Genomic DNA, 27,257 nt, shown 5'->3' on the forward strand with positions numbered 1-27,257 from the left:
CCCTTCACCTTTTTCACCCATTCCCCCAACTCCCCTCCCATATGGCAACCAACAAAATGTTCTCTGTATCTACAAGAATGTTTCTGTTCTGCCTGTTCATTTTGTTTGTAGATTCCATTGTCGATAGATATGTATTCACTGCCATTTTGTTTGTTCATATTATCTTTTTCTTCAAAAAGACCCTTCAACATTTCATATAATAACAGTTTGGTGGTGATGAACTCCTTTAACCTTTTCTTGTCTGGGAAACTCTTTATATGGCCATCGATTCTAAATGACAACTTTGCAGAATAGAGTAATCTTGGTTGTAGGTTCTTGCTTTCCACCACTCTGAATATTTCTTGCCACTCTCTTCTGGTCTGCAAAGTTTCTTTTGAGAAATCAGCTGACAGTCTTATGGGAACTCCCTTGTAGGTAATTAACTGCTTTTCTCTTGCTGCTTTTAAGATTCTCTCTTTGTCTTGAGCCTTTTGCATTTTGATGATGATGTGTCGTGGTGTGGGCCTCTTGGGGTTCATTTTGTTTGGGGCTCTCTGTGCTTCCTAGACTTGTAGGTCTGTTTCCTTCACCAAGTTAGGGAAGTTTTCTGCCATTATTGTTTCAAACAGGTTTTCGATTTCTTGTTCTCTCTCTTCTCCTTCTGGCACCCCCAAGATGCGAATGTTGGCACGCTTGAAGTTGACCCAGAGGCTCCTTACACTATCCTCATTTTTTTTGGATTCTTTTTCTTTTTGCTGTTCTCATTGGGTGTTTTTTTGTTTCCTGATATTCCAAATCAATGGTTTGCTTCTTGGCTTTACCTACTCTACTATTAAATCTGTGAAAATTATTCTTTATTTCAGTTAGTGCCCCCTTCATTTCTGACTGTGCATCCATCATTTCTCACTGGTCCTTTTTTATGCTCTTGAGGCCCTCACTAAGTTCACTGAGCATCCTTATAAGCAGTATTTTGAACTCAGCATCTGTTAGATTGCTTATCTCCATTTCACTTAGTTCTTTTCCTGGAGATTTTTTCTGTTCTTTCATATGGGACCAGTTTCTTTGTCTCCTCATTTAGGCTGCCTCCCTGTGTTTGTTTCTAGGTATTACTGAACGAGAGGTATCGGGCTCGCTGAGACCAGATGCTGCTTGTTTGAAAGAATTTAGAAAAACCTAAAGCAGGATTCAAGGCAGGCCAATCCTCTGGTTAAGCAACTGGCAACAGGCCTGGAAGTTGGGTTGGGTGGGGCCTCAGAGAATCACCAGGGCAGGGCAACCAGTATGAGCCAAATTGCTAAAGTACCAGATATGGCGGCTTTCTGCCACCCCAGGGAAGGGCTCACCAAAGGAACAAAGGCCTCTGACAGCACGTTTTTCCCTGAGAAAACCCCCTCTCCAGCCCTCGCTCCAGTGCCAAACAGCTCAATTCTTCCCTGTATGTCTCTGGCGTCCCTCGAGCTGCCTCCCCTCCAAGCTTAGAGGGAGAGAGTCCGAGTAAGTCCGTGCGCGGGCCCTTTAGGGAGCTGCCTGGGGCTCTAGCCGACTCGGCCTCCCTGAGCCTCAGTTCCCCCTGGTTTTTCCAGACAGAAGTTATGAGGACTTCTCTTCTTGGACTGGAACCCTGAGAGGAGCACCTGGTGTGGGATGGGGACCCCTCAGTCCTCAGAGAGGACCTTCCCAGCTGAGGTATCCTCCTGATTTTTATCTGCCACACGTGGGTGTGGGACCAGCCCTTCCGCCTCTACCCTCCTACCAGTCTCGATGTGGCCTCTTCTTTAATTCCGTAGTTATGGGACTTCCATTCAGCTCTATTTCAGGCAGTTTTGAATGATGGTTATTCTGTAGTTTAGTTGTAACTTTGATGTGGTTGTGGGAGGACACGATACCGCGTTTACCTATGCCGCCATTTTGACCGGAAGTCTCCTTACATTTCTTTTGAAAGTTCCATACTTATCCTTAATTAAGTATTTAAGCAGTATTTTAAGTATTTTCATCAATAAAGAATAAATCAGTTTCATATACTGAAAATCTAGCAAAAGTAGTGTTGCTACAGTTGCCAGTTTTCAGTGGGCTTCAATTTTTTAAAGTCAGCTTTGATACAAATAATTTCTGGATTTTAAATTTAACTGTATTTTAGTACAATGCATATTTTAAAGAATGTTTTTAAAAAATAATGTTTTTTTTCTCCATAGAAAGTAGTTAATATGTCAGGTCGAGAATATTCTCTGCTTTAACTTCTAAACTATTTAAATAAAAGGGCACTGGTTTACAAGGTTAGCAAGTGATGTCTTCAGTAGTTAAAATAACAATATCATTTTTACCACTTCAGTAATGTGGGGTAAAGGAGTTGTTGAGGGGAAATTAACTTTTTTAGAGAGGAAAAATTAAGGGGCAGAAATAGTTAGAATTTAACTGATGCTTAAACTGATCACTGAAATTCTGCATCTGAAAGGTTGACCTGGGAGAAATAAGATCAGAAATTCTGCTTTTTAGACAGAGTAACATATCTATCTATGTCTATGCTATTTCTACCAATAAAGCAATTATTTTAAAAATTTCAAAACCTAACAAAGCCATTTTTCTATAGAAAACAACTGAAATGGCTACAGTAATTTTTTTTAAGTCACTGGTAAATGAGTTCCTATCCTATTTTAGAAGCAGAGAAAAACCTCCCTGGTTTAGAATAGTCAAAATGAACATTTTGTCTCACTTATTACATAAGCCATATGTTAAGGAAATCCTACATTACACACAAAATGCTAGCTAGTACTTCAACTAATTAAAACCCAGTAGCATATCAGTTTTTGATAAATGTGTATAATCTTTATTATTCTCCAATGGTAAATATGTTATAAAAAGAAAATAAGAGGAACCACAAAAACATTTTATTTTAAATTGGATGCAATGTATGAATTTTAAGTCAGAACACTATTGTGAGAGCTGGAAAACCAGACTTGGCATTATCAGCTGGTGTTCAGCATGAGCCCAATCCTTTCACTGATGTTTGGGGAAATGCACATACCAGGTTACACCCACCTGATGTAAATGCACCTTTTATTTTATTTTATTTTTTATCCTGAGAATTTTTTTTTTTTTTTTAATCCTCACCCAAGGACATTTTTGCATTTATCTTCAGATACATCAGGAGGGAGAGAAGGAGGAAAAGAGAGAGAAACATCGACGTGAGAGAGACACATCGACTGGTTGCCTTCTACACAACCCCAACCAGTGCCGGGGGCCAAATTGCAACCGAGGTACGTGCCCTTAGCAGGAACGAAACTGGGTCTCTCTGGTGTGCAGGCCGATGCTCTAACTGCTGAGCCAAAGTGGCCAAGGCAAAAAATGCATTTTTTAATTTCACCTGCCCTGTCTGATCCAACAAGTTATACTCTTCCTTAGTGTTTCAAGTGGAAATCAGTACTATATAACCCAGATAGTAATGTTTTATAAAATGCATGTTTTTTATAAGCTGATAACCCAAATCGATTATATTCCATTTCAATGTTTTATAAAATGCATGTTTTTTATAAGCTGATAACCCAAATCGATTATATTCCATTTCAAACTGAGTCCCCCCACCCCAAAAAATATCAAGGTATACTACTATTTCATAAGACAATGACATTAACTATTAAACGAAATCTTAATTATAAATCTAACTTTGCTGGAGTTTCTGTGGAAATTAATGCTAAGACAGGAGCTGGATAACATCTTAAACCCAGCCCCTATTACCTTAAATAACAATGACAAAATAGTGTTTTGAAATTTTCATTGGAACATAAAGAGGATCTTTAGTATCTTACACTTCAGATGCACAAGCAGAAGTATTTATTTAGAAACTACTTTATAATTTATGTGACTTCTGGGAATCATTGAAATTTCTGGCAAGAGTCAGCTTTTCCTTAAGTTCCACTACAAAAACTGGTTGGTAACTATCACATTTGCATGCTATGAAAAAATAATATTCAAATGACAATCTATAAGCAACAATACGAATATTTAAATAAAACTGTAGTTTCGAGCCAAAACCAATAGGATATACTTATTTTTTAAGGAGGTGCTGTTGTTTATTTATTTGGTGCCAATCCTCAATCTAAATAAATAACCAGTATATCTGTTTTAAAGTAAATGTATTTTTGTTAGATGATCACAGCTAACTTTAGGGCCACTTGTTATTACAAATAGATCTTTAAAACAAATCACAAAACAGTGACAGGAATGAACTTAATTTTTTTGTTTAGTAGATAACAAGGAAGCACAGAAATCACTGGGACCAAAATATCATAATAGCATGGTTATGAATAAAGGACTTGGTGAATTCCTCAAAACTTTCACCAAAGAGTTATATTACATTTCCTTTCAGTAACAAATAAATTGGTTTCTCACTGGTGGAAGCTTAGGTCAGTCATTTAAACTGGGAAAAGCAGGACCACATGCCATTAAACTGTCTCTTCCCATGGCATGTTTATGTCCCTTCTACTGAAGATTTAGACTAGGGTGGCAGGTAACTATCTTAACTCCTTGACACTTAGGGTTAATAAAAAATTACCTAAACTTAAAAGCTTACATTAAAATGTGGAAATACCTATGTTTTCTTTATATCTTCTTTGATGGTGGAACATTTGGATATGAAATTTGATAAGAATGCCCTGAAGAAAGAATAGGGTCCATATATTACTAGGGAAACAAGACAGACCCATGGAGTCCTCACTCACCTGTGACACTGTGATGCTGCATTTTTTGGCCAGCTCCTCTTTGGCTTCTTCACTGGGGTAGGGGTTGCTGAGGTGTGAGTAAAAATATTCATTCAAGATTTCTGTGGCCTGTTTACTGAAGTTACGCCTTTTTCGTCTATGACAAAAACCAAAAGGAATTGTAGTTATAATCAGCATTGACCAAAGAGGGATATACTAAAGTGGATTTCTATTTTCAAACATTTTTGAGGTCTAATTTATCAATATGGTATTATAAATTATGCTGTAGGCATCCTCCAAAGCACTATACAATGCATTTTAAGATTTAGAATCTCTAAGAAAAATACTAGAATGCAAAGCACAATTAAGTTCATTCTTTGATTTATTCAACAAATATTTATTGAGGATCTAATGTGCTCTAGATATGCAATAAAGATTCAGCTAGGCCCTGGTCGCTGTTGCTCAGTGGTTAGGGCATTGGCCTGTGCACCGACGGGTCTTGAGTTTGATTCCTGGTCAAAGGCATGTACCTGAATTGTAGGTTTGATCCCTGGCCCTGGTCAAGGCGTGTGCAAGAGGCAAACAATTGATGTGTGTCTCTCACATCAATGCTTCTCTCTCCCTCTCCTCCCTCTGTCTTCCTCCCACCCTTCCTTCCACTATCTCTAAAACTCAATGGGAAAAATATCCTCGGGTAATGATTAACAAAACAAAACAAAAAAAGATCCAGTTGTAACAAAACAGAAAAGATATACTAGGGAGTTTACAGAAGATTGGAGGGTTAAGGTGAAAAGTAGAGTGTTAGGGGAAAGAAAGACATTAGACAAGTATTACAGAGATTTTGAATTGTGGTAACCATATTAAGTACCATGAAGTTTTGAAAAACGTAAGGTATAATGAAAAGTGTGTAACAGAGGAACCTAACATAAATGATGAAATCAGGAAAGGTTTCCTTGAAGGAATGACATTTAATCTGAGATCTAGAGAATGTATAGGAGTTAGTCAAAAAGTAGAGGGGAAAAGGAATGAGCAGAGAAAATGATCCTGGTAACAGAAAAGAGGTTGAAAAGTCCAAACGGCTAAAAGAGTCTGGAGCATAGTAAAAATCATTGAATGTGTGAGATGAATGTGGAAGGAAGGGGCAGGGGCCAGATTATAGGCTTAGTGGGCCCCATATAAATTTTTAGATTTTACTGTACCAATAGGAAGCAATTAAAGATTTTAAATTTTATGTTTTTAACAAGATTGCTCTGACTGCTAAGAATAGCAGTAGGAGGACATGAAAGGAAATATAAAGATATTTAAGGAGACAACTGCAATAGTCAAATTGAGAGATGATGGTAACTTAACATAAGGTGAGAGTAATGGAAATAAAATGATTCAAGCTCTATTTGAAAGGTAAAAGCAATAGGACTTGATGATGAAATAGGAGCCGGGAGTTGGTGGAGAACACAGAGAAGGAAGGTAAGGAAAAAATTACATCAAGTATTTCTGGATTTGTCTGCTTAAGCAACTGCCTGGACTAAGGTTAAGATTTTCTCACAGGGAAAGACTAGGGGAAGAAAATATTCCTTTACTGGGAGACGGGTGGCAGAGTGTTAGGAGATCAAAAATTTATTAATAATTTATTTCAAATAGCAAAAATGACATTTGTATTTGGGTTTTGTTACTAAGTTTTTAAAGAATCCCAGCCTGAATATGAGCATTTGTCAGACTTTACCTTAAATTAGATTCTCCAGTAACTGGAAAATACTTTCCCCAAATAATTTTCTTAATACTTTCTTCCAAAGAATCTTAATAATCTTTTCAACTGTGATATCCTACACTCAGAAAAGACCGTCCGAAGGCAGTTGTAAATGTGTATTTCCTATGAGATCTTTCTAGCTAAAATGATGTCACCGCCCCGGCCGGTTTGGCTCAGCGGTTAGGGAGTTGGCTCGCAGACCAGAGAGTCCCGGGTTTGGTTCCCGCTAAGGGCACGTACCTCAGTTGTGGTTTGTCCCCAATCCCGGATGGGGTCCTGTGGGTGGCAACCACTCGATGTGTCTCTCTTGCATCGATGCTGCTCTCTTTCTCTCTCTTCCTCCCACTCTATCTGAAGATAAGTGCAAAGATGTCCTCAGGTGAGGATAAAAAAAATAATAATAATGTCACTAATGCGGCAGGTTAAGCTTGTGATCTGTATCTCAACATTAAGGAAGATCAAGAGAACAAAAAAACCAGGGTTATCAGAACTAAAATTTCTTATTTCAATAATTCCTTGGAAGGTTAAACCATTGTTTCCTAAGGAATGAAGAAGAGAATCAAGATCTATTTAGGGATTAAAATCAGCAGGATTTGATGATGAATTGGATGGGAGTGATGGTGAGGAAAGACAGAGAAGGGGAGGAAGAGATATATACCAACAACAGCAATTAGTATTTTTGCAGGACTCATGCATTGCTTGAAGAGAAAAACAAAGCCCTAATCTGGGGGGTACTTCAAAGAGGCACACTCCGAGTAGCTGGTCTGGCGAGTAGGGTAGAAAACGTCTAGAATAGATACTAAAACTGTCAAGCCTACTGATAATTACCTGGTTCACAGATAACGCTTAATGAGACCAAACAATAATGTCTTGCTCATAAAAATATAGGTTTCTGGCTTTTCATAAAAAATTGGAAGATCAGCCCTGGCCAGTTTGGCTCAGCAGTTAGGGCATCATCAGCCCACGAACCGGAGAGTCCCGGGTTCGGTTCCCACTGGGGGTACCTACCTCAGTTGCAGTTTGTCCCTGGCCCCGGCTGAGGTCGTGTGAGTGGCAAATGCTTGATGTGTTTCTCTCATATCGAGGTTTCTCTCTCTTTCTCCCTCTCTCTCTCCTGTTCTATCTGAAGATATATACAAAAATGTCCTCCGGTGAGGATTAAAAAAAAAAAATTTGTAAGATCAGCCACACCAGGCCCACATTCTCAGAAGGCAGCCGTAACCTAAAGGTAAGTGATGGCTGTCCCCTCAGATATGCACCCATCTGCTCTAATCTTTACTGCCCTTAATCCAACCAATCCATTCAATTCCATTATATGTAAGCATGTGAGTTTATGACTCCCAGTCTAAGACATGGAGTCCAGCAACAAGACCCAGGGTACACTGGAGTAGATGAAACAGGGCATTTTTTTTGGAAATGAGGACTTATGAAAGAAATAATGAGCAAAAACATATCTGGGAAAACAGATAAATTTGACTCACTTATTAATTTTGCCTACAAGTGGTTTTAGCAAACATTGAAAAACCTCAGAGGACAAATTTATGGGCAGAACAGAACACCTCACCCCAGACATTTTGGCTGGATCCAAACTATAGCACTTCTACTAGAAGTGCAGAGGTACCTACACACATCTCTTCTTCATTGTTTTGTACTGGTACATGCTTTGTCTTGTCCTATTACCAAGAAAATTTGAGTATAGAGGACTTGATAAGAGGTACAACAAGAACACACAGAACCAACGTCCAATATTTGCATTCACTTGAAGGCATAAGAGACAACTAGGTCTTACAGTTTATTTATTTTTTAGAAAAACATTCTGTAGAAACACCCATTAAGCATTTCCCCTAAATTTCATTGCCCCCAGGCAATTTCAACACACTCCAAGTAGCTATGCCTCAGGCCAGTGTGCAGTGGTGCTTCAGTCCCAGGGCTGAGTCCCATCAACATCGAGGCACTAATAGTAGTCTCTGTAGGAGAAGGTCCTGCTCCAAGCTCTGCTACATTCTCATTCTTGCTCTGCTCACTCTGGCTTGTTAACATACTCTTCTTGATAGAAAAATAAATGATTTAGGTGTATACATTATGAATGCAGTTATGTTAAAAAAAAAAAAAAAGCATGCATGTTGACAAGAATGAGAAAGTATCCCCAGAAATAAGGATAGCAATAGTGTTAAGGAGTCTTTTCTGTTGAAAGTACTTTTATTTTTATTTATTTATTTATTTTATATATTCATTTTTATTTAATTTATTTTTGTTATATATGTTTCTCCTTTTCCCCCCACTGATACCCCCTTCTCCACCCTCCCCGCCCTGTCCCCAGCTTTGTTGTCCATTGTTCATTGTTCATGCATACATGCATAAAAGTTCTGTGGTTTATCTCCCCCCTCACCCCCTCTTTTGGGGATTGTCAGTCTGTACCCCACTTCCACGTCTCTGGGACTACCCCATTTCTCAGACTGTTATGTTCATTATACTCCACAAATAAGTGAGATCATGTGATATTTGTCTTTCTCTGCTTAGGATAATACTCTCCAGGTCCCTCCATGTCATCTCAAAGGATAAGAGATCTTTCTTTCTTACAGCTGCATAGTACTCCATTGTGTATATGTACCACAGCTTTTTTATCCATGGAAGTACTTTTAAATGTCCTTGTTGTAAATTTGTTATTAAAATGCTCAAAGTTCACAAACAATTTTAAAATGTTTGTTTTTCTCTGTCACCTCCCTAACTTGCTGAGCTGTTATAAGTATTAAGTAGAGCCCTGGCTAGTGTGGCTCAGTTGGTTGGAGCATTGTCCAGTATACTGCAAGGTTACAGGTTCAATCCCCGGTTGGAGCACATACCATAGTAAGCTTGATATTTTTTTAAACCGGGGGGGGGGGGGGGGGGGGGGGGGGGGGGGGGGGCACACACACGACCTTAGAAAATCTATCTTTTTTTTTTTTTTAACCTCACCCGAGGATAGTTTTTTCATTTTTTGTTCAGACAGAGTGGGAGGGAGGGAGAGAGAGAGAAACATCGACATGAAAGGGACACATCGAGTGGCCAACCAGGGCCGGGGACAAACTATAACCAAGGTACGTGCCCTTAGCAGAAACCAAAACCAGGTCTCTCTGGACCGCAGGCCGACACTCTAACCACTGAGCAAAACCGGCCAGGGCAACTTTAGAAAATCTTATAACAACAACAAAAAGAAACAGCTCATATAAGGCCTTAAATGCCAGGTTAAGCAATATGTATATGAGTTGCCCACATTAAAAAGCTACTGTGGTTTTTAATCAAAACCATTAGGTCATCATAGTGATGCTATAGAAACAGAAAAGGTATATGGAGGATGAGCAGGAAGGGAGTAAGACTAGAGACAGGGAGACCAGTAGGAGGGTACTGTGCTAGTCCAGGTATAAAAGGAGGAATATGAACTGAGCAGTGCAAGTAAAGATAAAAAAAAAGAGAGAGATAATATGAGAAATGTTGAAAATGAAGCACTGGTGAGTTCTTGTGACTGATTATTCATAAAAGAAGAGGGAACCAAAGGTGGCAAATGTTTCCTTATCTGGCCCTAAGGAAGAGCTCTGGCATGAAGAAACTGTTCCACAGAACTTGTTTCCCAGTTAGACAATAACTTAGTTATTTTCTTATACTGCAAAATTTGGATGATAATTATCACCCCTGTCAGATTCCAAGTAAGAGAAAGCCAAACAAAATAGAAACTCCTGCCCTGGCCAGTTTGGCTCAGCGGTTGGAGCGTTGGCCTGCGGACCAGAGAGCCCCGGGTTCGGTTTCTGCTAAAGGCATGTACCAAAAAAAAAAAACAGAACCTCCTTTCCAAAATGGAAGATTGATCCCAAGCTTTAGCAATGCCCAAGAGGCATCCCTGCAGAGGCAGCACATCATAGCAATTTGACAATTCTTTTATTCTATCACACATTAGGTCAAACACACCATGTACAACTAATTACCTAATTCCTGTGAAACCTGGCAAAAGGTTCAGGTAGGTAAAAGGGAAATTTTCATCCTTACCATAGGAACTGATAGGCTTTCTCACTTGATTTGGAAAAACAAGGTTTGGGGCTTTGTGGTAACTGCTATTAACTAAAATACCACCTCCTTCTTAGGAGCATCAGTATTTCCAACTATTTTTGCTTAGAATGTGCACAAGTATTTCCAACTATTTTCTTATAAAGTACATAAGAAATGTAACATCAATAAATTCTTAGAAGAAAACAAACCTTTGTTAAAGCAGAGTTACAGGCTGAAAGTTATCTTTAAATATAATTCTTTAGCATCAGATTTGAAAGGCTACATATTCCTAAATCATTAGCAGCAGCACTAATCCTAGCTATTTCCTAAGTCACCAATTGGTAGCTAATAGCACTACCAATCCCAGACAAGAGGCTTGACAGTACAGGAACCATGTGGAGAATTACCTGTCCATTAGAGAGAAGAGCTCTTATAGCCAAATTAATAAAGAATCTAAAACCAACTGGCCATTTTTATAAAAAATAACATATAAGGAGTAAAATAAAAATTTTTTAAAAAGTCACGCAATAGATCTGTGGCCTCACGTACCTGGCATCAAGGAATCTTGATCTTAAAATCATAACTGCTTCACAAGTGCTTTGTTTGAGTTGCATCTGAATGGAACTAAATTTTCGATGGATGATGCCCACCATTCTTTCAATCTCCTTTGGGGAAATGGGACGTGTTCTACTCTGTTCTCGGAGAAGGTTCATCACATGTGTAGTGAATTCATTACATGCCTGTAAGGGGGAAAAAAATCACTCTTTAGAAATCTGGTATTTTATATTATCACACCCAGACATTAACTCATCTAAATTTCTACCTCATTTGCAGTTGCCAATGGCATGATGCGGCGGGTAGGGTAAGATGAAAACTAAGACACTTGTGAAATGGCAATGGTATAGTTAGATGGCGCAGCAAGAATTCTGAAACTATGAATGGCCAGACATGCAAGGAAGACATTACCCTCAACTGCCCTTCCCATCCACCCTTGTCCCCAGTTCCAAAATGAGGTTATCCCATTGGGGGATGCTCTCTACCAACTCTTATAGATAAATATATGTTAATTATTAATACTAAGCACCTTCTAATTTCTCTGGGGTTTTACATTCATTCAACAAATGCTTACTGAAGGACTATGAAGTTCAAACTCTTACAAGTACTATTAAGAGATAAAGAAATGAGTAAGATATAGATCTGGACTTCCATGTGATAAAATATATAATAAAACTAATTCTGAAACAAGGCAGTCTGTGCAATGAGTCACAGGAAGATAGGAATAAGTGCTTCCTAAGTTCCAAGGAGTTAGCGTTCTCTCTGGAGGTAGTGATCACATCGGGCTACATGGCACAAGTGACATTTGGGCTTTGAAGAATGGGTAGAACTTAAGAAAGATAGGTAAAGACAGAAATCAGGAGGGATTCCAGGTATAAGAAAAACCCTGGAAATAATGCTATGTGGTAAGTTCAGGGGAACCGAGAGACTATTTAGAGAAGAAAGAATTCAGGTTTGTGTTAGTATATAAAGGCCTTGAAGGCCAAGCATACCAATGATCTAGTATAATTTAGCTGTAGTGTGGGCCCTGTTAGTGAACATGAGCCATCCCTGGAAGATGGGTAAGGCAGCTCAACTCTTCAGGGGAGGGGCAAATCCTAATCAGATTGGGGTCTTAAAAAGTCAGATTTTAGTTAACAATCCTCAGTCTCCATCTCTTTCAGTTCACCTATATTCTTTTACATCTACAAAACCATGTAACTGGGTCTACACTAAAATCCAGTACTGCCTGGGTATATAAAGCATCGGTCTATACCCTTGAATAAAATGAACATCTTCTGGCATTTTCATTAAAAAGGCAAGACGCACCTGGTCGGTGTGGCTCACTGGTTGAGCATCAACCCATTCACTAGGAAGTCACTGGTCAAGGCACAAGCCCAGGTTGTGGCCCAGTCCCCCATTGGGGGCATGCAGGAGGCAGCCAAATGATGATCTCTTTCTCACTGCTGTTTCTATTTCTTGCTCCCTCTCCCTACCTCTTTCTCTAGAATCAATAAAGAAAACATATTTTAAAAAAAACAAGACACAGATTCTGCATCTTACTGCACGGATGCCCCAGGTAGAGCGAGTAGAAAGAACAATCATTGATCATGGCAAGACACATTTTGAAGCTATAATAATGTCTTCTTCCCTACAGATATCCTGAACATTGCTCACATCTAGCACATGATGGTTTTTCTAACTGCTCATTAGAGAACTAACCTTTCAAGTACACTGAGTGTTTCAGTTACTCTAAACTTTTATAGAGCTTTTCTATAAATGTTTCTAAGGTAAAGTAAAATGAGTCTTGCTTACCAGTTAAAGATTTTTTTAATATGTTTTAAGTCTTAAGAAATGTAAAATTACTTGTGAGTAGTGACACTACGTTATACGTATGGAATTCTTCAGAGTGTAGAATTGTATAATACACATTGTAGGTATCTAATAAACATCTACTGATTGGTGGGTGTTTATATTACAATTCAAGAGTAATGTTGACAGTCTTAAATACATTATCCCTGAACTATAAGTGAAGAATTCTTAAACTGCAGTCCATGGAGAGGTTTAGAATGTCTATGAGTCCCTAAAATATTATACAAGTTGTGTGTACATGTGTATTTCCTGAAGCGACAATTTGTGGAGTTTTTGTTTGCTTTCATTTTGGATTCTTAGACAGTCTATAATTTTAAAAGGTTAAGAATTATTATCCTAATTTATGACACACAAAAAATATTAAGAAATTTTGCAAATCTAAAACCTTTGAGGAAACCAAAATAAAAGTAAATTTAAGATTTTCCCCTACTCTATTATCATTTTAAACTATCTTATGCAGAGCTAAAAAAAAACAAAGTGGTTGCCCTGCCAAGAAATATATGTTTGTTTTTTCTTGCATTTTCCCTAAAGAGACATTCATATAATTTCAAAATTATATAATTTGACAACCTCCAGCCCTTAGTTTTCTCATCAGTAAAATGAAGAAAATTAAACTAGAACTGTTTCCCTAAACTAGGACCAGCAAGTTCTATATGTGTATAGCTAATTCCAGAAAATTTTAATACATGACCCAATAAAATACAGTTATGTTTGGGTAATGAGGTATTAACCAAAATTTTAAATGGCTTTTATTTTTTTTGCAGGACTCCTTAGTACTTCTACTATGCCAGTTGCATAGTAAATCTTCAAAGGGGAATGGTGTATCCAACTTTTCCCAAGTAAATTTGATCACAAAACCTCTATTCTCTAGAATAGTGTTGTCCAACAGAAAAATATATTAAGAGTCACATATGAGATTTTTAAAATTCTCTAGTAGCCACATTAAAAAAAAGAATCGTGAAATTAATTTTAACATATTATTTAATCCAATATATAAAATATTAACATTTGAACACATACTAAATATTTAAAAAACTGTTAATGAGGCATGTTACATTCTCTTTTCATACACTTTTAAACCTATTATGTATTTTACATTTACAGCACATCTCAGTGCAGATTAACCAGATTCAAAGGCTCAATAGCTACATGTGACTGTTGGCAACTGTATTGGAACTACAGCATCTTGCAGACCAATGTGCTATAAAAACCTCTTTGAAAAACAGTATACTAAGTAATCTTTGATGTTTCTTATTTGTCACTACCACTCATTTATACAAATACACACAAAGAAAGACAGATTCACTTAGGAATGTCCTGAATGAAATAAGACAAGTTATTCCTTTTACTATATCTCAACACTTGACCAAATCTTTAATATTCTGTGTGACAAATGGGAAGAAATACAAAAAGTATTTCTCTGTGTATCAACGATGGTCATCTTAAGAAAATGTACTGTCCAGCCAATGTGGCTCGATGGCTGAGTGTCGACCCATACACCAAGAGGTTGCCGATTCGACTCCCAGTCAGGACACATGCCCAGCATGTGGGCCCGATCCCCAGTGGGGGGCATGCAGGAGGCAGCCAGTCAATGTTCTCTCTCATTGATGTTTCTATCTCTCTCTCCCTCTCCCTTCATCTCTCTCTAAAATCAATAAAGGAAAAAAAAGAAAGAAAACATACTGTGTGATTGTTTAACTTGTGAGTGAAGCTGCTTTTTTCATGAGACACTATTATTTGAAAGCAAAATAGACAAATTACGATTATTCAGACTTGGGTATTTGGCAGATATTTTCTCAAAAATGAACCAAGTAAGCCTGTCATGTCAAAAAAAAAAACAGCTGACAGTTGTGCCAGTGATGAAATTTTGAAAACCTTGTACCCACCACTGTGAGCCTGACAGTTTCCCAATACACTTTCGATAGTTTGGTACTGATACTGATAAATATGATATTTTGATATTATATAATAAAATGTGTCAAAACTGGAAGATATACCCAGTGAACTGATATTTTCTACATGATCAATGCATGAGGTTACAAAAACATGTGTAGGTAGAAGATCCTTTCAAGTTCAAACTAGAACAATGGATTTTTAAGGAACAGAGTATAAAGAGTGGATTGATATGGTTTCAGACTCCACATTGTAACTAATCTTTAAGAAACTATAACTTGTCAAGTTTTAGTGTAATATCAGAAGAATATCTATAGTTATATAAAAAGGTTATTAATAACCCTGGCCTGTATGGCTCAGTTGGTTGTGCATGGTCCCACGCACCAAAAGGTTGCCAGTTCAATTCCTGGTCAAGGGGATATGCTCAGGTTGCAGTATCAATCCCCTGAAGGGGGCGTGCAGGAGGCAGGTGATGGATGTTACACTCTCACATTGATGTTTCTCTCTCTAAAAATCAATAAACTATTATTTTTTAAAAGGCTATTAATATACTCCTCCCTTTTCCAATGACATGTTTGAGGCCAGATGTTATTTATATACTTTAATCACATGATTGACTGCAAAAGTACATGTGAGAATCCAGGTGACTTCTATGAAGTCCAACATTAAAAAGTTTTGCAAAAATGTCATTCTTCTCACTGAATTTTGAGCCTTGGGGGAATTTTAAAAAATGTTATTTAAATTACCATAATGGTTTATTATTGTTATTTTTTAATACTTTTCATTTCCTTTTTTTTTTTTTTTTTAAATCCTCACCTGAGGACATTTTTCCATTTTTTGTTCAGATAGAGTGGGAGGGAGGGAAGGGGAGAGAGAGAGCGGGAGAGAGAGAAACATCGATATAAAAGGGACACGTCGAGTGGCTGCCACGCACACGACCGAACCAGGGCCAGGGACAAACTGCAACCGAGGTATGTGCCCTTAGAGGGAACTGAACCCGGGTCTCTCTGGACGGCAGGCCGACGCTCTAACCGCTGAGCCAAACTGGCCAGGGCTTAATACTTTTAATTTCTAGTATAATAAATATTGATATAACTAACCAAGTAATTAAGGGGTCTCCAATAATTTTTAAGAGTCTAAGTCCTAAGACCAAAAAGTTTGAGAACTGCTATATAAGAATATTTCTTATTTGCACATACATTGCTAATTCTTACAGACTAGCTCACACATTATGGTAACATACATCTATGACATGGTGTATGTCTTGATAAATAATTCAAGACTCCTGTGTGAATGATAACTCAGCTGTTAGCTCTCCTAGTATTTCTCTGGCTGTACGTTAACCTCTCCAAAATGAATGTTTCCCTATGGTTTGTTAGGAAACAGTCAAAGGCTCATGTGTGTGTCAGATGGGGAGGAGGGAACAGGTTAAACGCAAAAAGTTTCTGCATCTAAAAACTCGTAATTTTCTAAAACATTTGCTGAATGTCTCACAACTTATTAAGTGAATTCATCTATGAATGCAAATGCTGATTAGCAATTTGGCAATAGCCCAACATTCACAGAATTCACATAGCTTTTCTTTAAACCAGTAGTTCATACATGATTAATTAGAACATCTCATTTATGTAGTGTGCACTTTAGCTCATTACTCTAAGTAAAATTCGTTAAGTATTTACATTTAGATAATTAAAATCTGGGTACACCCTTAAGAAAGATGCATACACTTTAGGCAAAGTGATTTTTTTTTTCCTTTATACCACTGAAAGTAAATTACAGCCTCATTTAGAGCCTCATCTGTACCAGTTTCAGAGCAGAACACAGTACTGCTTCATTTTCAATTCCTTAAAAGGTATGCATTTTTAAAACATATAAATGCAGTAAGAATGATCAAATGATTACAGAGTTGTTTGAAGGGCCACCCAACAACATACTAGCATCAATGCTGTTTATAATGTGGGATGTTCACTACAAACATTTATCATATCCTCCATCATACCTCCAAGACTATGTTATTAAAATAGACATTGGATTACTTGAATGTTCTAATTTAGAGTAATAACAGACGTCTTTTTTTGCAATAACATAGTTAATTGAACATAAAGCATGGAAAGCTTCATATGATAAAAATAGTTTCAATCGCCCTGGCCAGTTTGGCTCAGCAGTTACAGCATTGGCCCAAGAACCAAAGAGTTGCAGGTTCAATTCCAGTCAAGGACATGTACCTCAGTTGGGGTTTGATCCCTGGCCCTGGTTGGGATTGTGCGGTAGGCAACCAACTGATGTGATTCTCTCACATCACTCTTTCTCTTTCTCTCCGCCCCTCCCCCCAGCCCTCCCTCCCTCCCACTCTAACTGAAAATCAATGAAAAAATATCCTCAGGTGAGGATTAGAAAAAAATTTTCAATCAATTCATTTTTTTTATCCTCACCCGAGGACATCTTTCCTTTTTTTGTTCAGATGGAGTGGGAGGGAGAGAGAGAGAGAAACATCGACGTGAAAGGGACACATTGAGTGGCTGCCTACTGCACGACCCAACCAGGGCCAGGACAAACTGCAACCAAGGTACATACCCTAAGTGGCAATCGAACCTGGGTCTCTCTGGACCACAGGCCGATGCTCTAATGCTGAGCCAAACCGGCCAGGGCCAATCATTCTTAATATAAGCCTTCCTTTTTGCCAATTTGTTCCTTTCTTCTTAAAAATCCAAATTGCCGCCCTGGCCAGTTTGGCTCAGTGGTTACAGTGTCGGCCTGTGGACCAGAGTCACTGGTTTGGTTCTCACTAAGGGCACATACCTCAGTTGCAGTTTGTCGCCTGCCCGGGTTGGGGTCATATGGGTGGGGACTAGTTGATGTCTCTCATATCAATGTTTCTCTCTCTCTCCCCTTCCCCCTCCCTCCCACTCGATCTAAAGATAAATGAAAAAAAAATACAAATTGCCCTGGCCAGTTTGGCTCAATGGTTGGAGCTTCAGCCCGTGGACCAATGGGTCACAGGTCCGATTAGTCATGGGCACATACCTCAGTTGCGGTTTATCCCCAGCCTTGGTCAGGGTCGTGTGGAAGGCAGCCAGTGGATGTGTCCCTTTTATGTCAATGTGTGTGTGTGTGTGTGTGTGTCTCTCTCTCTCTTTCTCTCTCTGTCCTTCCCACTCTATCTAAAGATAAATAGAAAAATATCCTCAGGTGAGTTAAAAAAAATCCAAACCAAATAATAATTGAAAACTTGAAATGTTTGGATTTTTTATACTGTTTTTAATTCTATTTCTTGGCTAGTAAAACTGATTCCTCGCCCTGGACAGTTTGGTTCAGCGGTTAGAGCGTCGGCCTGCGGTCCTGAGAGACCCGGGTTCGGTTCCCGCTAGGGGCGCATACCTCGGTTGCAGTTTGTCCCCGGCCCTGGTCGATTGTGTGAGTGGCAGCCACTCGATGTGTTCCTTTCACATCGATGTTTCTCTCTCTCTCTCTCTCTCTCTGTTCCTCTCTCTCCCTCCCACTCTACCTGAACAAAAAATGGAAAAATGTCCTCGGGTGAGGATAAAAAAAACAAAAAACAAAACTGATTCCTCAATATTCATGACTATTTAGTTTACACTCAAAGTTTTGAGCATTTTGCTTGTTTTGTGGTGGTGTTATTTTCAATCGTAAATTCAAGATTCAGCCCCTTTCCTACCAGTAAGTTCAGATCATTGAATATAAAAATGTGAAATCAAACAAAAAGCAAGCACTGATTTTAGAGAAAGTTTCTAAATGGTTCAGTGATCAGATCTAAAAACTGAATTGGTCATTTGTAACCATCTAGATAAGCTAATTGTAGACAACAGATCATAATACTGCTTATTCTAAAACCCACTTTTTCTTTTTAGGTTTTTTTTATTAATTTATTTTTGTTACCTAAAATCCACTTTTCAAGAAAGAATAAATCTCTATTAAAAGTCAGTGCCTCTCAAATTTGCATGCATCCATTTTCTAGGTGTATTTATAATCTTACAAGCAACTCTAGTCCAATATTATATATTTTGTACTTATGAAATGTTTATTATTATATCAACAAATTCTTCTAAAGAGTCTTTCTAAGCCAACTAGAATGAGATCCATATGCAAAGATGAAATATTCACAGTATTTCAACACTTCTTACCTAATTATATAGTTTAGGAACCTTATCTCATGTGGGTTTTGTAAGGATTATATTATATATGTATGTTAAATTCTTCACATAGAGTCTGGAACATAACAAATACTTAATAAATGGCAGTCATTATTGACAACAAAAACAGCAATTTAATGAAATTCATATTTTTGTATGTGTTAATTCTGCAAGTAAGTCCCTACTCTGATTACCTAATATATAATATAGTTCTGCCTTCCCATTGCCTGAATACAAACACTGCTTCCAAAAAAGTTAAATAAAAAAGAGTATTCATATATAAAACAATTCATTCACTGTTCAATTTATGGTCAAAGATTTGGTAGAGTCAATAAACTAGAAACTTGGAGGAAAAAAGGGAACACTCAAACACTCCTTCTAGTCAAGGAAAAGACCCAGCATGAAACCTGAGAAAAAGTAAAAACCCTTCCCTTGGAACAATGAATGACAAAGCCTTGCCTAGGAAAATGAAATATAAAGTTTACGTCAGGTAGTAACCTTTGTTTTTCCTGCTTAACTATTAAAAATAAATAGCAAAATGCAATTAGTAGTTTGTGGATTACATAATCTCTAATGTAATGATTTCAGCATTTTTTAACCTAATAAAAATCCTTTACAAGCAAATGAGATTTTGCAAGGAGATATAAATACATAATGTTGAGATCCTCAAATAGCCCAAGGCAATTCTTTTATAGTGGTTTAGGTTCCACACTCATTCTCCATTCCCCAATAATCCTCAGTAATCTGAAAGTCCTATAGTCTCTAAACAGTTTCTGATTGGTCTTGAGCACGTTCAGTGCATAGGCTTGATTCCAAAGCTTTACCTGATTTGAGGTGCATTCATTCAGTATCTGTGAACTCAGAAAGCAGGTTCCCAGATGCTAGGGGAAGGTTGGGACCCTTACAACACTTTCGCCTTCGGCAAAAATGTATTTCAATATAATTATAGTAGATAGCTTTCAATATGTCATCTCTATTATAGCAGCTATAAATTATGAAGTGAATTGCCTGTGTACAAGCATTTCTTCTGGTACAAGCAAAGTGGGAGAGCTGCATGGAGCATGATATATCTTTTCTGTTTTAACTGAGAACAAATGTCTAAGTCAAATTTCATTTGCAAATACCAATGTGTCCATTCCCTTTGGTAGAGAGGTTAAGGAAGCAAGAAGGCCTTCAATTCTTAAAAACAGGCTTCCCAGAAACCTTGACTAAAGTTCATTAGGAATTCACCTACTCTAATAGTTGGGCCTTTAATCATAAGAGCATATTTGAAAAGGTAAAAGCATTTTTCAAAACTTCTAACTAATTACAAGAAGACAATTAAGCAACCAGGTTTTTGTCAAACTAAAGAGGGAGGAAATGCACCCAAGACGAAGTAGTCTAAGACAGTTGCTACAAGCTCTGGAAAATTATCATATTCCTGTTGGTGTCAGGATCAACAAGAGAAAAGTAAAATAGTTTTGTTTCCTCTGGGGTGGTAGTCATATTCAAGAACCTCACTCTAATATATATTCTATACCTAATATTTCAAAGGGGTTTATAAGTGATTTTAGATGATTATCACCAAAAATCATTACATCTAAGCCTATGTAATGGAGACATATGATCAAAGGACATTTTATAGAGGAAAAAAAGGATCATATTTTAAAGATAGTACCACTCCTAAAACACACATAAAAGTGAGCCTTGTAGCTTGGATTTAATTTTGCTCAAACTATAGCTCTAGTCTGCTTAGCTTGGTAGACGGCTATGTTTATAAGGTACTTTGATTTACGGCAGTGGGGGTGTGTGTTAATTTTATGGCAATCTAAATCTAAACAGGCTTCAGATACATTTTCATTACAGCTTCATTGCAAAACACAGTAGAGTGAATAGCTCTAGATTCCAATGTAGTTTATTTCTTTTAGTAAAAGACTCAACACAATTTTCTGATGAAGCCTCTGCCCTAACATATATGTTCTTCCTGTTTACTAACAAGCTTTCTGTCACTCAGAGTACCCATGTTCACTTTTAGGAGAAAAAATATAATTTCTGCAAAGTGATTAAAATAGCTCCTTTAGTTGTGTGTCTTCTTTCATCTCTACTCTGATCCCATTCCAAATGCAATCCAACAGGGGCAAATCAGAGAAAACCAGAATGTACCTGAATTATTTCCCAATTTGACATAAGTAGCAACATAATTCAATGAAAAAGGCAGGCATATTGTCAGAAACCAATTTCAATGCCTGATTCTAACACTAACTAGATGTGCAACATTGGACAAATAACTTAACCTGAGTCTCATTATCTCATCTGTAAAATGGAAATTATAATACCATCTATTTCAGAAATGTCACCCCTTTATCTCACTTAGTTCTGCTTAGCCCTCCCAGTATTTTCAAAAGATATCCCTGAAAGGTCTATCCCAGATAAGGACCTGTAGCCCAAAGATTTAAAAAGAAAAGGTGACTATATTATATTAAAACTCACAGAAGAGTTATAAAAGGAACCCCAAAGACAATTCAAGAGAATTAAATGCCTAAATTGTTATTTCTAAAACAATTCAGAACCTACAGAAGAAAACTGGTAAAATAAAATTCTATTGAATCAGCCAACTAGTCATCATACGCTATTTATTTATTTGTCTATAGTAATGCACTGATTTCATTTATCTATATTTCCTTCCTTCTGAAAGTGTTAAAAATTATAAAAGAAATATACATTGAAGTAGTTATTAGGCTACTAAATATATCTAAAAATAAGGTTCATGATTACATTCTAAAACTCATTATTTCGCATTATAATATTTAATCCTAAAATTCAAAAATACTTAGTGTGATTCATGAAGAACTTGTGTGTACATGTGTATTTTTAAAGCACACACACAAAAACAACAACAAAAAAACCCATATCCTGTGACAATGACTGATGCCAGCTTCACCCAACTTCTTACAGGACTATAAGGAGAAAATAAGGAGGTGTATGTGAAGAGACATGACAGGAGATAGAAAGGAACCATCTTAATTCCTCAAAAAAGTAGAGCCACTTGGCCCAATACTATAGATCTTTTCATGCAGGGTGACTGGTGGTATTTATTTAGTAAGCATGTATAGATGTATTTAACATAAAGTTATGCAATTAGGATATTACTACAAATCAGAGCCATTTCCATTGTTTATGCTCAGGGCAACCTTTTCAACCATGACTTATTTTGTTTACTCTCAATTATTCATATGTCAAATAAGAAAGCTCCATTTTTTTCATGTACATACATATTTTTTCTAAAATTCTTATTTGCACATCTTCTACCAAAAATTATTCCTACAAATGAGACTAGAGATACAGTTTGAGATGTCAAAATGTCCTATTCTGAAAAACAATAATATTTTATGAGATTAATTTATATTGTATTTTAACAGAGAACTACATAAATCTTTCTACCCTCCCTCAAAACTCACTCACCTCTGGGACAGAATCCAGCATTTGCTTAGTATCACCATAGCCAGCATATTAGAGAAGGCAATGAAAAAAATAACATATACAACTGAAACTATTCAGGGAACTTAGAAGAAAAATCAGGACTTCCACATCACATTAAGGTGTTTGGACTATAAGACATACCCGACTACATATACTGAAGTATGTATGGGTGAAATGGTATGGTACCCCTAAGACTGCTTTAATATACTCCACCAAAAAAAAAAAAAGGTGAGGGTGGTGGTGGTGGTGGTGGTGAGGGAAGATAAGACTGACAAAATGCTAAAATATATTTATCTGGGTGATGGGTATATCTAGGCAGTTCTTTATTTTAGATTTAACTCTATATAACAGCCAACTTGCAACTGTTTTTTTTTACCAAAAAAAAAAAAAAAGAGTTTTAGGCTTAAACTAACAACTAAAATAAGTTCAAAATGAAGCATGAACATTTTACCTTTTTTCATAAAATCTAACAGTTAACTTATTTTTCTCCACATTTTAACATCTCTAAAGTTTGGAAGCATTTTACAACCAATGGCATGTTATAATTAAATTGGGCAGTGTTAATTTTTTCTTGATAGTACATAAAACAATGATATAGCTTAAAATCAAAGACATCTTAAGATTCAATGAAATACGGTTAATATAATTGTTGAGAATAACATTTTTAATCCATACTCTCTAATCAGGAATTTAGCACACAGGGAATGCCTAGAATTCCCTGCCCCAGATTAATTATCTTGGGAGGTCTTCTCCTCAGAGAGACAGGCCAGAATCTGCTTACTTTGTGAAGTTAACTCCCTCCCCTATAGTCTGGCACAATCCATAAGAATTCCTAGGAGGATTCTGAAACTCACAGCATAGCAAGAAAAGCTCACTATGCAGTGCCTCCCTTTAAAAGTTATCATAGCTTATGAACAAGGCCAGCGCATAAATGTTAATGATACAAAGCACTGAAGAGCACAAAGTGGTGAGGTTAGAGGGGAAGGATGGCTGCAGGTATGGTAGCAAGGCCATGTGAATGCAAGGAATGAATAAAACTAACACAAGCAGATGGGATAAAATAGTTTAGCTTCACCTCTGAAATCTCAAAGGTACTTCATGTCATGAATCCAACAATTCACTTAGATTTTAGCATTGACCCAATTTATTTTGCTCTTTGTGTTAACACCTACCCCTCACAGCCCTCAGAATTGGTTAGCGCAGTCTAATAGCAGAGCAATAGTGGGTTTGTGCAGGACTATGAGAGTGGCGGCTGCTGACCTGTTCATATTTCTCCAGTTCTGTGTGATAGATTTGTCTGATCTGGGTCAATTTGGCTCTGTAATCTGAGTGTTCAATAGAGTTATCTGAAGAACCTCCAGAGGCTGCCGCGGCTGCAGCTGCTGCCGCCGATCCCCCACCTTTCTCAGGACCTGAAACCCCTTCTGCCAAAAGCATATTGTCCAGTCTCATTAGTTGGGGATCGGGAGGGTCCTCCTCCTGGGCTCCTCTGATGCTGAGACCTTCAAGGAAAGAGAGAAAGACAGAGAGAGAGAGAGAGAGAGAGAGAGAGAGAGAGAGAAGAAGCAAGAAACAGGACAAATAGTGTGAGTATTTTATTTATTCGAGAAAACGATCAAACAACATCAGTGTACTATAATTTCATTATTTACATTTTATCAATAAACATAAGCATAAAAATTATTTTCAAGATAATATTTACATGCATCCCAAAATTTCTAAGCTCACCCCTTCTCAATTTATGCCAGATTGGATCCTTGAAAAAAAATGTAGCCCTGGCTTCCAGAATATTCTGACATGCAAATCTTCCCAGATTTAGGTGATCTGATAAGCATCAAATGGGAAGAATGTAAAATATTCAGGATTCTGAGAAAGAAAAAAAAACCTATAAAACAAACCCATTGAAAGAAAGGTGGCTGTTCTATTTATACAGTTACAATATAATTTAAAATCTCATAGAATAATTAATTCACAAGCTATATCCAAAAATTAAAAAATAAACAGGATCAGATGTGCTTCTCCACTATGTGATTTCAGGGGTAGAAGAGACATACATACATTATGAAGTAATTAGTTATGCTTTTAAATATATGTTATTAAATACCTTTGTTAAGCAACTGTCAACAAACTATTAAACCAGGACACTAAATACAGTATTAAAAATGTACCATCAACATGGCAATATGGTGCTGGGCACAGTAGTCTCAATCTAATTTTGCTTTTAAATAAAGAACTTCCTAAGTGATGCCCAGTCAGCACCTCGTCTGAGTACTATAGATCACAGCTGACAATTTGTAGGTTTAATCAGGTCACACAGGCTTTCTGCCAAGATGTTTTCAACAACACAGAAGACAAAGTTTTAAAATAATTATCATGGTATAAAAAGCACTGGAGTCATGACAGCTCAAAATCAGCATTTTCATTAATGTGTAACATAATCTAAAATATCCCAGCCCAATTAACCTCTGTAAATCTATTTAAAAACAGGTTCTTCACACTAGTTACAAGGCATCCTGGGGAAGGGGAAAGGAAGTTGGCATCTTGCATGTCTGCATTTGGATTCTGCCTTTTGCGTCTGTGCCTGTTGTTGTTTATTCACAGTGGTGCACATTCTGTGTCTGGTGTAACTTACATGACAGTAACATCTATAAGCTGCCAAGTAGTCAACTGAGCACCAGCTCTGCAATTTTATATGCTAACCTAAAACTACCATCAATTCTTTTAAGAACAGATTTCATTCCTAGATGTCCTGAATTACACTCCCAGCAGGAGAGAGCTCTTGGCTGTCTTAACTCAAATGTACAACTTTAATTTCCTCCCTCAAAACACTTTAAAGCTGTCACTTTCACTTAAAAATATACTTCAGAATAATTTCAACTGGGTAATAAAACTAACTCAAAATAATTTAAAATGATGCCTGTTGCCTGTAGAGGTAAATAAATAAGGTTCGAAAACTGTAATATACTAAGACAATAATTCATTTAGAAAACCAAAAAGTTAGGTGACTCCCTTAAATAAGATAAAATCAGTATCATCACATTGCTGATAATTAAAGATAGACAAACATGTATTTTCTATTTCGTCTAGATCTAGAAGAAATTGCCAAATATTGATTACATGGGTATTTTTACAAACAACTTTCATTTTCTTTCCTTCTAATTCATTTTATTAGATGTTAAAAGCTCATGGCCTACACATGCTTGTAGTTTCACATACGAAGTTTTTTGTGCCTTTGACATGCAGTGAGGACTCACTGAACAATCTCTTATCGTCAGGCTCTGTTTCATTTTATATTATTCATTTGGAAATTCCTTACGTTGTCCATTTTAAACTAAATTTTTGCTTACATTTGTGTGTGTGTGTGTGTGTGTGTGTTTTACACAGATAATGGTGCTTCTCCTGGAAATATGTTTTATCTACGTTCTAGTTTTCCCCTTGTATTTATATTTATTGATCTTTTCCTATGGACATTTGGCAAGGTTCTTAATAGATCAACATCCATACACAAAATTATTTCAGTTCCCTGCACACGTGTGGCACACAAGAGAGGATGCTCAATGACTAATACACAAGAAAGCAGGGAGATAGAAGGAAATTCATCAGAAAGAAATGCAAGACACAAATTAATTAGCCATCTATGGCAATTTCATATGTACTTAACATGCATACAAACCAACACTACCATAACACCAGGAAGCAACCCTTAAACTCATCAGTAGTGGAAACAAATAAAAATAATTATAAATATGTATTTTCATCTGACATAATATTTCCCTTATGATAATACCTCTTCTAAAATCTTAAGTAAATCAACACTTCAGTGTTTGCTTCAAATATAGAAAATGTTTTAATGCAATCCTTCTGCATTTACTTTATAAATGATGTTTTCTAATCAGAAAAATCATTTCCTGACAAAAAGTTCACACTCCTGTACATGAAAAGTACTAGAGCATTTTGCAATTAGGCAACATCAAGAAGGTTATTTTATCAATACTGAAGTCATTGCCATAACTATACAGTAAATCCTCATTTCACCTCATCAGTAGGTTCTGTGACTATAAGCGAAACAACGGATAAGGAAATTAATTTTACCATAGGATAATTGATATAAACAAGAGTTAAGTTCCTACTGTATCTCATCAACGTTACAACAAAACGTTATCTGAGGACTGGCTGTAGCTAGGAAAGTGAATCAAATTTTTTTCTCTATTAAGCAAAGTCATTATTATGGATCTTTAAACAGTAATACTAGTTTCCAAAACTATTTTTAATTTAAATACTTGTTTATTTTCTTACTTATTTTTTTCCTTCCTTACTTATTTATTTTCTTCAAATTACTATTTCATTCCTTATCCTACCTACCCATTCACTCACTATTACTTGGCTTACTAAACTGCCAAAGTCACAAATGGCTTCCAATCCTAACACCTACTCCTTCAGGAACCTATAAACACTTTAATGAACCAAAATTTGTCAGGGCCAAGATGAATCAAACTACATGGTTTTCAAAAGATCTTGATATCTTCAGACTAAAACTTGGGAAAACAGTAATTTAAAAATTGGTCATTCTTGTTTTTAATCCAAAATGCATATTGGGACATTTATAGAGATTTAAAAGTTTTACATCCAGGTTTATCATAGCATTATAAACTTTAAAAAAACAAACAAACCTTATTTGCAATCTACTTATAACCACAATGTTCATTTCAGTATCCCTAAGATTTAGACAAATCATACAAACACAGTAAAACATTGTTTAACAATGAACTTGGCTTTGTTATAAGCCCACAGTTTTTGCATATCTTTCAGCAAATCCTAATTAGCTGTCTTTCAACATGCTGTGCACCTGCCCCACAGATAATGGGAGAGAGCATCTGCATAGACGACTGCATTCGAAGGGCAATAAATAAA

The 27,257-nt window shown here is 36.9% G+C and overlaps 1 protein-coding gene across 3 annotated transcripts in view; it reads right to left on the reverse strand.

Annotated features, from left to right (window-relative positions):
- The window catches only part of PBX3 (PBX homeobox 3), a 227,984-nt gene that overhangs the window by 32,981 nt on the left and 167,746 nt on the right, over positions 1-27,257 (reverse strand). For 2 of the 3 annotated variants that reach the window (XM_036261567.1, XM_036261569.1), the window contains exons 3-5: positions 23,607-23,848; positions 10,987-11,177; positions 4,695-4,830 (exon numbers count right to left, since the gene is read on the reverse strand). In XM_036261567.1, coding sequence (XP_036117460.1) covers positions 4,695-4,830; positions 10,987-11,177; positions 23,607-23,848 — 569 coding nt within the window. Of the gene's footprint in view, positions 1-4,694; positions 4,831-8,042; positions 8,091-10,986; positions 11,178-23,606; positions 23,849-27,257 lie in introns of all 3 variants that reach the window. The other variant, XM_036261566.1, reaches the window with a different exon arrangement.

This window comes from Molossus molossus, unplaced genomic scaffold (assembly GCF_014108415.1).
Source record: "Molossus molossus isolate mMolMol1 unplaced genomic scaffold, mMolMol1.p scaffold_m16_p_14, whole genome shotgun sequence".
In the NCBI taxonomy this organism is placed as follows: domain Eukaryota; kingdom Metazoa; phylum Chordata; class Mammalia; order Chiroptera; family Molossidae; genus Molossus; species Molossus molossus.